This window comes from Lampris incognitus, chromosome 4, assembly GCF_029633865.1.
Source record: "Lampris incognitus isolate fLamInc1 chromosome 4, fLamInc1.hap2, whole genome shotgun sequence".
NCBI classification, from domain to species: Eukaryota; Metazoa; Chordata; class Actinopteri; order Lampriformes; family Lampridae; genus Lampris; species Lampris incognitus.
The window spans coordinates 63142972-63156283 of record NC_079214.1 but is presented as its reverse complement, the minus strand read 5'-3'; the positions used below and the strand labels follow the sequence as shown (position 1 = coordinate 63156283).

The 13312-nt window shown below is 45.9% G+C and overlaps 1 protein-coding gene across 1 annotated transcript in view; it reads left to right on the top strand.

Annotated features, from left to right (window-relative positions):
* The window catches only part of adamts17 (ADAM metallopeptidase with thrombospondin type 1 motif, 17), a 124656-nt gene that overhangs the window by 101642 nt on the left and 9702 nt on the right, over window positions 1-13312 (top strand). Inside the window, exons 20-22 of the mRNA XM_056279402.1 lie at window positions 4813-4948; window positions 6586-6790; window positions 7684-7836. Of these exons, the coding sequence (XP_056135377.1) occupies window positions 4813-4948; window positions 6586-6790; window positions 7684-7836 (494 nt within the window). The remainder of the gene's footprint in view (window positions 1-4812; window positions 4949-6585; window positions 6791-7683; window positions 7837-13312) is intronic.

The window sequence follows — 13312 nt, the reverse complement described above, 5'->3', positions numbered from 1 at the left end:
GCTCCCCCGTTTTGTAATTGCGAGTTGTGCGGTGAGAAGAACGTGTGGGGCCTCGGTAGTTTTGTGGAAGGACATTGGCTTTCTAAAGGGTGCGGCACCCTCTCCTGGGTTGACTACTGAAATAAGGATTGTGGGGCGGGAATGCAGGTTTTGAAAATCCGAAATCTCCGCCCCCGGCAAAGCTGTCATTTTGCAATCGGCGTAAATCAAGAACTTGTTCCAGCTCCGCCCAATACACGGTGGCCCTTTATTGCTACTGCGAAGCCACTGTTGTATTAACCGTGCCTTTTTAAAGGAGCAAAGAGGAGGATGCTAGAGCAGCTGTTGTCGTTGTGGGTGAGGGCTCAGAGAAGGTAGACCCGAGCCAGCTCTGAAATTCCCCTCCAGTGGTGGATGGCTGGAAGCCTGGACGAAGAGACGGTGTCCAGGGTGGAGTCGGCAGCGTGCTCATTCCAAGCCTCTGATCTACAGTAAAAGGCAGACGGGAGGAGGAGATTTTCCTCTTGTGGAACTCATAACAGGGTTCACATGTTCACGCACACGCACGCACAATATGATACCTGCTTAAAGAGAAAGTCATCACTTTGTGTGTCTTGCTGTGTATAAAAGGATAAGAAGCGGTGTAGCTGTAGAGGACAGTGAAGGTTGTGTCCATGTGAAGGAGAAAAAGGGGCGACGGTATTGGTTTCCAGCCCTCTCCAGAAATGAGTTGGATGACTTGAGAGCACCACTGTAAAGACGAGGTGTACTTTAATCATCCGGAAGGTGTCGGATCTCAGTCGTCCTCCTTCCCTCTCTTGTCACGGCAGAAAAATAAAATTCTGAGCGCGGGTGGTTTTAGTTTGAGTGAAGGTGCTCCTCCGTCATAACTCAAATTGGTTTGATGGGGGAGCGAGGGGATTAAGTAGGATTAGGGGTCATCCTGAATCATCTGAAATACTCATCATCCTTTGTCAGGACGGCTCTTGTATCCTGGCTTGAGGGGGGGGGGGTTCATGGATTTGTTTGGAGTTCATTATGATGACGGCGAGGAGGGGCTGGTCATCACTTGGAGATGTCTGTTTTTCAGAGCTGTCTGTCCTGAGCTCATTAGGTTAGCTCATTTACCAGCTGCCTGCCATGGCCTGGCGCCCTGTCCAAAATATCTTCCTGTCTTGTGCCCACTTCCTGCTGGGTTAGGCTCCAGCCCCCCGTGACCCTAAATTGGATTAATTGGATATAGAAAGTGAATGAATTAAGGAGTGAATTTGCAAACTGCTGGATTAGTTCATGTTTTTTTAATCTTTCATATTCTCGCGGCGGCGGCGACGGGAGTAGGGAGACAGGTTAGAGTACAGACTGGGTTTTACCATTCTGCAGCGGTTCATTTTCTGTCCAGTTCAAGTGATTCGTTTGGTTGTGATGAAGGATATTTTATACGTTACACAATAATATGTTGACTCTTTAAAGTGGTCAGTCAGTTTTTGTTTGGATTTCTCCTCGGCACTAATAAGGGGTGTCGTTTTTTTTTTTTTTTTAATGGTAGAACTTTTATGGTAGAACTTGATGGTTTGATTATAACAGTACTGATAAGCCCATAGGCCACAGTCAGACCTATGCACTATTTTCAGAATACTACATATTTTACAATTCTCCAACTTTCCATCTCATACTTAAGACTGTCTTAGACACAAACACACACACACACACACCAAATTAATACACACCTCTTAAACACACAACCTTAGCCATATACCCGTCTCCATCAACAGCTATAGCCTTTCCTTGATCAGAAACTAAGCCTGATTCATAGGCAGTTGCACGACTTTGCACTAGTTAGTCAGTTACTGTTGCCTCCCTGTGTGGCGTTTGCTTTTTCTCCATGTGTTTGCACAGATTTCCTCCAGGTTCCCCCACTTTCTTCCTCCAGGTTCCCCCACTTTCTTCCTCCAGGTTCCCCCACTTTCTTCCTCCAGGTTCCCCCACTTTCTTCCTCCAGGTTCCCCCACTTTCTTCCTCCAGGTTCCCCCACTTTCTTCCTCCAGGTTCCCCCACTTTCTTCCCGTGTCCAAAGACATCCGCTGTTTGGTACGAGATGCTCCTGCCATTGTCCTTGACCAAGGCACTGGCCTCAAAGCTGGGGGTTGGGGCATCCGGGTAACGTAGCGGTCTATTCCGTTGCCTACCAACAGTCGCTGGTTCGAATCCCCATGTTAACTCCCGCTTGGTCCCTACAGACACAATTGGCCGTGTCTGTGGGTGGGAAGTCGGATGTGGGTATGTGTCCCGGTCGTTGCACTTGCGCCTCCTCTGGTCAGTCGGGGCGTGTGTTCAGGGGGAAGGGGGGAACAGCACGATCCTCCCATGCGCTACATCCTCCTGGCAAAGCTCTTCACTGTCAGGTGAAAAGGAGCTGCTGGGCACTCCACATGTATCAGAGAAGGCACGTGGTAGTCTGCAGCCCTCCCCGGATCGGCAGCGACCGGGACGGCTCAGAACAGTGGGGTGATTGGCTGGATACAATTGGGGGGAAAAGGGGGGGGGCTGGGGTTTGGTACCCAGGTTATAGGTAGTATGGGTCAACTGCAAAGGAAGAATATCCCCACAGGGATTAATAAACTGTAACGGCACTTCAGAATCTCAGTACATAACAAGTTAACAACCTGGCCTTGATCCAAGCCCCCTCACATCGGCTGCAGCACAGCATTTGCAGGCATGTGTATGTGTACAGTCATGGGTTTTTACCAGGGGATCAAAGATTCTCCACGGGCCGAAGCACCCAATTTAAAACAGCCACTAGGGGATGATAGTGATTTACCCAAAAAGGCACTCTTATTAATGACCGCCAGTCCAATTCTTAATGCCGCAGTGTTCAAATTAGCTCTAGTTTTATGCCACTTATGGGTCCTAACAGTAAGTTGTAAGGTGTTTCCATGGAATAGAAATAGGATAAATAATAATTTGAATATTGACCTATAGACCATGATGCAATAATACGCCAGTAGCAGTATCTCGACACAAACTATGCCATGAGTTATGTTGTATGGCAAACCAGGAGAGGAGTTGAAAACAGATGTTTGGTAATTCTGCTTGAATGTGAGTCTTGATAAAATCCACTTTCTACTTACAGTCTATTAGATAGTTATGAAATTAATGTTCCTTTTTTTTTTCCTTTGGTAAAAAGATCAACCAAAATTAATAGATTAATGCATGGGTTTCATTTTGAGCTACTGCGTTGAGTTGTTGCCATAGAACTATAAGTTAGAGGTCATTTATAATCAGAAATGAGGCAAAAATGTCCCATCCCCCCCCCACTCAGCTTTTTTCCTCATACGGAAATCTTGGCAAAAACAAATACACCACATGGCCAAAAGTATTCGGACACCCAACATCACACTCATTTGTGCTTGTTGAACATCTCATTCCAAAACCACGGGCATTAATATGGAGGTGCCCCCCCCCCTCCCCTTTGCTGCTGTAACAGCTTCCACTCTTCTGAGAAGTCTTTTCACTAGATGTTGGAACATGGCTGCTGGGATTCGCTCCCATTCAGCCACAAGCGCATTAGTGAGGTCGGGCACTGATGTTGAGGAGAAGGCCTGGCTCACAGTCGGCGTTCCAGTTCATCCCAAAGGTGTTGGACGGGGTTGGGGTCAGGGCTGTGTGAAGGCCAGTCAAGTTCTTCCACACCAAACTCAGCAAACCATGTCTTTATTGACCTCGCTTTGTGCATGGGGCATTGTGCTAAAACAGGAAAGGGCCTTCCCCAAACTGTTGCCACAATGTTGGAAGCGCACAACTCTCTAGATTGACATTGTATACTGTAGTATTAAGATTTCCCTTCACTGGAACTAAGGGGCCGAGTCCAAACCATGAAAAACAGCTCCAGACCATTATTCCTCCTCCACCAAACCTTACTGTTGGCACTATGCATTCGGGCAGGTAGTGTTCTGTCATCCGCCAAACCCAGATTGGTCCTTCAAACTGCCAGATAGTGAAGTGTGATTCATCGCGCCAGGGAACACGTTTCCACTGCTCCAGACTCCAATGGGGTAGTGTGCTTTCCACCACTCCAGCCGATGCTTGGCATTGGGCATGGTGATCTTTGGTGTGTACGACTGCTCGGGCCACGGAAACCTATTTCATGAAGCTCCTGACAAACAGGACAAACGTCTCGTGCTGACGTTGCTTCCAGAAGCAGTTTGCAACTCGGTAGTGAGTGCTGAACCATGGACAGAGGATTTTTGCGTGCTACCCTTCAGCACTGGGCGGTCCCATTCTGTGGTCTTGTGTGGCCTACTACTTCATGGCTGAGCCGATGTGGCTCCAGAATGTTTCAGCTCCACAATAACAGACTCGCAGCTGACCGGGGGCAGATCTGCCAGGGCAGTGACATGACCGACTGACTTGCTGGAAAGGTGGCATCCTATGACAGAGCCACGTTGAAGGTCACTGACCTCTGCAGTATGACCCGTTCTACTGCCAGTGTTCGTCTAAGGAGACTGCATGGCAGTGTGCTTGATTCTGTGCACCTGTTAGCAATGGGTGGGGCTGACATAGCCGAACCAGCTAATTAGAAGGGGTGTCCACATACTTTTTGCTATGTAGTGGATCTTCTGGTCATGCCCTTGTAATTTCTTTTTAATAATAATTCATAAGTAATAACAATAATAATAATAATAATTTTTAATAATCCATCTGTGGGCGGTGATAATGGCCTGTTTTCCTTACATTTCCCTAGTTTGTGCACTTATTACGTGTTTTGTGTGTGTGTGTGTGTGTGTGTGTGTGTGTGTGTGTGTGTGTGTGTGTGTGTGTGTTCTGCCTATGTAGGGGAAAGAAGGACAGTAGTATCTTGTATGAGGATGGCTAATAAGACCATGGAACTAGTCAACGACAGCCACTGTCAGCCTGAGAACCGGCCACTACCCCAAGTGCGACCCTGCAACACTCACCCCTGCCAGTACCGGTGAGAATACACACACACACACACACACACACACACACACACACACACACACACACACACACACACACACAACACAGTTTACATTAGTGATAAGCCAAAGAAGCCTGTAGCTTTAATGAACCCAGCTGGGAGCTGATGCCGTCAAAGTGGCAGGGGATTGGGATGCCAGTGGACCTGAAACATGCTTAGAGAGCGCCTCTGTTAAATTAAGACATTCACTGTCAGATGTGACGATAGACAGTACTCACAAGTATTGCAGTTTGTCATGTGTGCCCGTAGATGGTCTATGAAGGACCAAACACACCCCTTCTATCTGACCTGTCCCAATCTCAGCCATCCTTTGTCTTGATAAGTCACTTATGGCGTTAGTAATGAGGACTGAAGATAAGTTGTGTATCACTCTGTGCTGAGACACAGACCAAGCACGTTATTCCTCTTTCCTTATGTTTTTTTTCTAACCAAAAAGCTAAAGCTTTTAGGCTCGCTGACTGATTACATGCCAATCTAACAAGAATAACAGAAGATGTATTGATAATGGGAAAAGGAGGGGCTTAAAGCTCGGGGAGAGAGAGAGAGAGAGATTGAAAACCCGTGGGAGAAATGCAGAACAAGAATTGAGAAGGCAAAGAGGGGAAGAACAATCAGACAAGCTGAAATGATAGTTAGAATAAGAGGAGAGGAGAAGAGTGTGAGACAGTATCGGGGGATAGGGACGGCTATAAGAAAGGGGTGGTGTACGGGCGTCTGGGTAGCGTGGCGGTCTATTCCGTCGCCTACCAACACGGGGATCGCCTGTTCGAATCCCTATGTTTCCTCCAGCTTGGTCGGGCCTCCCTACAGACACAATTGGCCGTGTCTGCGGGTGGAAAGCCAGATGTGGGTATGTGTCCTGGTCGCTGCACAAGCCCCTCCTCTGGTCAGTCGGGGCTCCTGTTCGGGGGGGGGACTAGGGGGAATAGCGTGATCCTCCCATGCGCTACGCCCCCCTGGCAAAACACCTCATTGTCAGGTAAAAAGCAGTGGCTGGCAACTCCACATGTATCGGAGGAGGCCTTTGGTAGTCTGCAGCCCTCCCCGGCTCAGCAGAGGGGGCGGAGCAATGACTGGGACGGCTCGGAAGAGTGGGGTAATTGGCTGGGCAGAATTGGGGAGAAAAAGGGGGGGGAAATCCCCCCCCAAAAAAAGAGGGGGTGGTGAGGTCCACAGAAAAAAATCAGAAGAAACTGACATGTACTGGGAACTAACTCTCTGTTTCTCGAACTCATTGGCTCATCTGACCCTGGAAAGTTTGCCAGCGTCCCAGATGTTCAGTACTCACATTTGTGGCATATTCAGTCTTAGTTAAGGCTCCCAAGTAGTTATGCTTCTAACCACTCGTATACATACAACATACTCAATTCAGTGTATCTATTGAATGAAAGCTTTTTATCTGCAAAAAGTAAGAGATGCAGGTATTGAAAGAATGAGCAGTATTTATCCGCCATGTGCTGATTCATTCGTTTCAGGTTGCTATATGGGTCGCCTGCCCAGTTTAAAACCCCATCGCATATTTGCATCTTGTATCTGTGTGGTCTACATTATGTAGCCTTATTGGGTTTAGGGTGACTTTAAAGCGCCTTCTGCTGTGTGTCTCTTAGGTGGGTGACAGGGGAGTGGGGGTCCTGCTCTGTGACATGCGGGAGGGGTCTTCAGCAGAGGGAGGTGGTGTGTGTATACCAGCTCCAAAATGGCTCCCTCATTCATACAAAGGATCTTTACTGCCAGGGGGGCAAGCCCCCTGTCCTGCAAGCCTGTGAGGGACGTCTCTGCCTTACCATCTGGGAGGCTTCAGAGTGGTCCAAGGTCTGACACAAATACATACATGTGCGTACATGCACATACATCGCCACCCAAATGTGCAGCCAAAACCATTTAGGCGGTTAACATGTTTATCCTCTGGAAATTAACGTTGACTTGTGAATTCAAGAGTCTCTTACACCTGTAATCCAAATCTGACTGAAAAAAAATCATCATTTGTCAAATGTTAAATCAGTGTTTCACAAGGAAAGTACCATATTTACCTGACTACAAGGCGCACTGGAGTGTAAGTCGCACTCAGCAAAACAAAATAGTTGTCTTATGTATTGTTATGTTTTTACTTCTGTATTAATTGTTTGTTTGCCTGCCCAGGGACTGCAGATGCAAATTAGCTGCCAGCTAACTCTGGTGCAATTGTAAAATTGTGCGTGGTCCCTATCAAATAAACAATAAAAGAAAAGAAAGAAAAACAAAACATTTTTGCAAGAAAAAAAAAATCATATACGTAAGTCGCTTCGGTGTATTAGTCGCATTTATATGGCGGTGCAGTATTTTCAATTGAGTCACAAGATGTAACAGTGCCATCTAGCGGCCTTAGTGGAAATGCAGCGTGTTCGTCCGACAAAAATTACATTGTAGAAGTCGCTTTGGAATATAAGTCGCAGGACCAGCCAGATGAGTAAAAAAAAACAGCGACTTATAGTCCAGGAAATACGGTATTCTTTATTATCTGTGTTACAGTGACACACTCTTCTCATTGTCTCTTTCTGTTCCTGACAGGCTGACGCTGATTGGAGGGAGAAGTTCATCAAAATGAAAAGCTAACATCAACCTCTCTCTCTCTCTGCCCTTGCTGCCCTCGCTGCTTCTCATCTCTCCTGCTATCTTTCCCCCCCCTCTTCCTGCCCCACTCTATCCCTCCGTCCTGATCCCGTTAGTGTTCTTCTGACTGTGGTAAAGGAGTACGCAGACGGACGGTGTCCTGCACCAACCCGAAGGGGAGATGTGATCCTCTCTCCCAGCCCGCTCAGGAGGAGCCCTGCGAGGACCACTCCAAATGCTACGAATGGAAGACTGGAGACTGGTCCAAGGTGGGAGCAAAACACATATACGTATACCGTTTACTCAGCACAGAGGCATCAGGAGACCCAAGTACCCCATCTCTCTTTCTAGCTCTTGCTCTCAGTCACACACTCGCAACCTTCACGTTTTCTCTTTCATGCTCTACACACACACACACACACACACACACACACACACACACTCTCTCTCTCTATCTCGCTTAAACAGAGGCATTAGGCTGGCACCGACTCGTCCTCCGAAATGAATGCTAGCCATGCCAATCAATAGCTGACGGACAAGTGTTTAACACCTGCCTTAAAGAGGAGTAACCTTTTTCACAGCTGGCTCACACACACACACGTACTCATATACACGCAGAGACACTAAAACCAGCCCCTGACATTGTGCGGTGTTGATTTACAGCACTGACGACTGCTCCAGATGTGCCTGCGGCTCATGCGGAGAGCTCTGCTTGCACGGGTGAAGGGGAGGTGCTACTTCCTAAGCGTGTGGAGAGAAACATGAACTTCCCCTCTCCGGTTCCACACCCTTAGTGAAGGGAATTTTGCGTTCCCCGTCATCAGCCTGGTGACATAGGCCCGGCGCCACCTTTTGAAAGGCGCTCATAAAGCCGTCGTCTAATGGTCCATGTCGTGAAAAAAGGGGAGGGAAGGTAAAGATCGACAGGTTGTCAGTTATCGGACCGAGAGGACATCGCTTGCTGTAAAGCCCCCTTGAGGCAAATTTGTGATATTGGGCTATACAAATAAAACTGACTTGACTTGACTCGACTCTGCTGAGATATTGAAATACTGCCCACTTATGAAAGACATATTTGACAGAAATGTTGTAGCATGCTTGGCAAATCTACATTTTGAGCCATTATGCATGTCTCTCCGAAATCCATTCAGCTGCTCTTATCACGGTATTATTCATTTTTGATGTCATTTTCTAGTCTGGAAAATAATATCTGAATAACAAGATGTGTGGGAGATATTGTGGCTGATCCCCACAGGAGTCCACAGCAATCTAGCCACACACGTCATCATCCAGCCAGCTCTCGTTCAGGAGACATGACACGCAACTGAGGGGCAACTGTGTGCACGGGTGTGTGTGTGTCTATATTTAAAATTGAAACAGGAAGCGAGTCACACATCTGTAGAGACTGTTAAAATTCATTTATTCTGAGCCCTTCGGGTTGAATAATCTCCTCAAGAGACCGGAGAACAAGCCGAGCAATTATTAGAGCTGTTTAGCAAATGGAGCATTGTGTTTCTTCCTTTTCCGTGGAGCGGGGCAGGGCATAGTTCAGAGTCTCAGCTCGCCGCACCATTTAGCAGCTTTAATGAAGAGACATAACGGAGGGCTGCTGGCTGGTTTTTTTTGGATTTGCGCAGCCTTTTCTGTCTGAGTGCATGTCTTCTTCATAGTCTACTTGCCCGTACATCTGTCTATGTGTGAAGAGCTGCTGTATTCTTCTTCAGATTTCTGGTTCTTTGTCTTTCCTTCCCACTCTTTTCCCCTCCTACTAACTTTCTTTTTCTTTTTCTTTTTTTTTCCTTTTTGCACTTGATGACTAGCATCTGTTACTGTCAGCCTCTTCAGAAACTCAACTTAAACTGCGCAGTTCAGTACGGCTTTCACACTCAAAAGCCTAAATTCTTGCTATTTTGAACGAGGCTTTTCCAAACATTGGTGGAAAAAAGATAAATTTCACACTCAAAAGCCTAAATTCTTGCTATTTTGAACGAGGCTTTTCCAAACATTGGTGGAAAAAAAGATAAATAGATGGAAAGTAGAAAGTACTTGTTAAGGAACTCAAACAGAATGCTGATTTTGCCTGTTACCGTGCTTTCAACATTTGCGTTCAAGGGTCTGGTGTCACAAAAATGACACTTGACGCTTGTATTTACCTCCCTGATGGACAAAGGAACAAAGCTTTTCATGAGCAAGAAGCAGAAGGGTATAATTGTCTACCTTCGGGTCATGGTCGTGTGCCGTGGGTGCATCACTGAACTTGGAAGTGTCTTTGGATGTGTCTTTTCGCAGATGGACAGTTCCCTATCTTAGCATTAGTACATGGTTCCTACATCCAAAGAGTTGAGTTCATTCACCCTGTACATTATTTGGATAGCTCTCAGATGTGGATCTGTGACATTGCTTGTCTTTCAAGAACACCACGACATAGTACACAGACCCTGTTTTGTCTGATTTTACATGTTGCAAACTGGACTGGACTTCTACTTGTCACTTGGTGGCTGACAGACACAGTGTTCCAGTTTCACCTACGCTGACATTACCTACATCCCACCCGTCATTTAAGTCCGTGTACACTGACTATTTATACATACCATTTAGCTGAATAATAAAATTGGAAGAAGCTTAGGCTTTTATATTAGATTCTTTTGTCGTGATTGCAAGTGTTTGCATGAACTACTGTTATTGAGTGATGCGCAGAAAGACACTATGTCACTGAATCGTTTAACGATCACTAAATCCCACTCTAATAGCTGGTACATCACAATGTTGTAGCATTTTTTGTCTCTATGTCTGCAGTATACGCTTAGTTGAATTGGGGGTCAGAAGGTTTTTATCAGCCAGAGGTGTACCCGGGGAGAAGTCTGACCTCAGCGGCTATGTACCACAAGCAATGAAAAACATCCCATCAAGCTCACATTTACTATGGAGTACACAGCATGCTGAGTTGATTATGGTCAGGCTATGAGTATTAACACCTAGATGCTTCATTGAACACCTGCAAAGGACTTTTAGCCGTCCAATTACAAACACCACCCTGACCTAAACCAACCTGGCACTGTAAATGTTTTGTTGAACTGTCAACTATCCATAGTCTGGATATGTTTCAGCAATGAACGGGGCAATTAAAGATGTAAGCAGGTTTATTGAGGGTCATTGTTACCACAATACAATGGTAGAACTGGCACATTCAAGGTTTCCCCCCCCACCATGTGTCCAAAAGATTTTCACATTTTATTAACTCTAAGTCAATTTAAAAGTATGTGACTCTTCGGTCATTGAAATTAGCTATAGTGGTGACTAACAAGTACTGAAATTAGAGGCTGTTTGCTTTCAAACAGCCTATGGACTATCACTGATATCAGTTTTAACCATCACGCTCTCAGGCATATGGACTGACTCTATAATATTGATTCTACCGTCGGGCTCTTGGTTTTCTTGTATCATCACATTCGTCATCAGTAGGCTTGTGTTTTGTGGATGTGAGAGAATGACTGTGTGCATAGGTATGTATTTCAATGCTTTCCTCTGAGGTTGCATTTAAAGGAATTCCAGTAATGACTGGCAGAACAGATGCCAGTGGAGTACTGTAAAACTGGATTACTGTAATTCAAAATACAGTATACATGATATGAGTCAATAATTAAGCAGCTTGTTCTGTTCTGTTGCTGATGACCCTTGCCCTAGCATGGACTTGATCCTCTTTGCAAGGCGATTCAGTGAAAACTTCTGAAAGCTTGGGTGTGAGGGGGACAGTTTTAACCACTGAATGATATGCAGAAGGGTTGAAAACTGGGGTCATTTTTTTCACAAGCGACAAATGCTGACATGTTTGGTGGTTCAACCAGTTATGTATGAAGTTCTTTCTGTGTCTTTATCGTGCAAGCAAATATGAAATATTTGAGAGCAAAACTTTGATTCGGCAATCAAAAAATATTTCGTTGAAGACACACAAAAAAAACCAATTTGAAGATCAAATATTATTAATTGAAATGGTAAATGGACTGCGGTCATATAGCACCTTTCTAGCTGCAACAGCCACTCAAAGCACTTTACAGCTAACGTCTCACATTCATCCACACATACTTATACACTGATATTGGTGTCAGCCATGCAAGGTAACAACCAGCTTGTTGGCAAAAGTTAAGGGTTATGTGTCTTGCTTAGAGTCACCTCAGCATTTTTGCCAGGAGGAGCCAAGGATCGAACCAGCAACCTTCTAGTTAAAGAAATGGTCAGGAATGAAGTAATGCAGCTAAAACCCTCCACCTGCTCACTTGACCCTATCCCTACCACCCTTTTTAAGACTGTGTTTAATTGTCTAGAGGATGAAGTGCTAATGATTGTAAATCACTCCCTGCTGACTGGTATTTTCCCCCCAGGCACTGAAAACTGCTATTGTTAAACCTCTCCTAAAGAAAAGTAACCTGAATCCTTTAGTGCTAAAAAATTTCAGGCCAATTTCAAGCCTTTCTATTTTAAGTAAAATTCTTAGACTGCTTTTATTTGTCATTGCCTTATATGCATGTCTCATACATACAAGGGAGCGAAATTACGTTTCGCAAGGACCTCGGTGCCTCATAAAAACAAGTAACACACAATAAATATTAAAAACAAAAAGTGCATTAAAAACAAGAATTACTTCACGGACCTAAACATCACAAGTACATCTGACACGGACAGTGAGTAAGACAGTCAAAAAGTCATTTTATGGAGGTCTAAGTGTTCAGGCTGTTGAGGAACCTCACAGCCTGAGGAATGAAACTGTTGCGTAGTCTGGTGGAGGCAGCAAGGATGCTCCGGTACCTCCTGCCAGAGTGCAGGAGGGTGAAGTGGATGTGGGAAGGGTGGGTGGGGTCCTTCACGATGCTAACAGCCTTCCAGGTGCACCATGCGTCAAAGATTGCCTGGATGGATGGGAGAGAAGTTCCTATGATCTTTCCAGCTGTCTTCACTATCCGCTGTAGGGGTTTGCAGTTGGAGGCCTTGCAGTTCCCATGCCAGACAGAGATACAGCTGATCAGAATGCTCTCTATGGTGCCTCTGTAGAAGGTAATGAGGATGGGTGGGGGGAGAATCATCTTCTTCAGACATCGCAGGAAGTGAAGACGCTGCTGGGCCTTCTTGGAGAGCGCAGTGACATGTGAGGACCAGGAGAGGTCCTCTGTGATGTGAACTCCCAGGAACTTAACACTGCTGACTCTCTCCACATCCATACCATTGATGGTAAGAGGGGTATGGTGGACGCTGGTCTTTCTAAAGTCAATAATGACCGCCTTAGTTTTTCCTATATTTAGGGAGAGGTTGTTGTTTTTGCACCTCACCGCCAGCTGATCCACCTCCGCTCTGGATGATGATTCATCATTGTTGCTGATGAGACCTACCACTGTGGTATCATCAGCAAACTTTATAATGAGGTTGGTGGTGGATGATACTGTGCAGTTGTGAGTCAGTAGAGTGAACAAGAGCGGACTGAGCACACAGCCCTGTGGAGCGCCGGTGCTTAGTGTTATGATCCTGGAGGTGATCTTGCCAATGTGCACTGACTGTGGCATCCCCGTGAGGAAATCCAGCACCCAGTCGCCGAGGGAGGAGTTAAGGCCCAGTTGGCTCAGCTTTTTGATCAGGTGTTGTGGGATGATTGCATTAAAAGCTGAGCTGAGGTCAATGAACAACATCCTAACATAACTGTTCTTTCTGTCCAGGTGGGACAGAGCTGGATGAAGAGCAGAGCTTATGACATCTTCT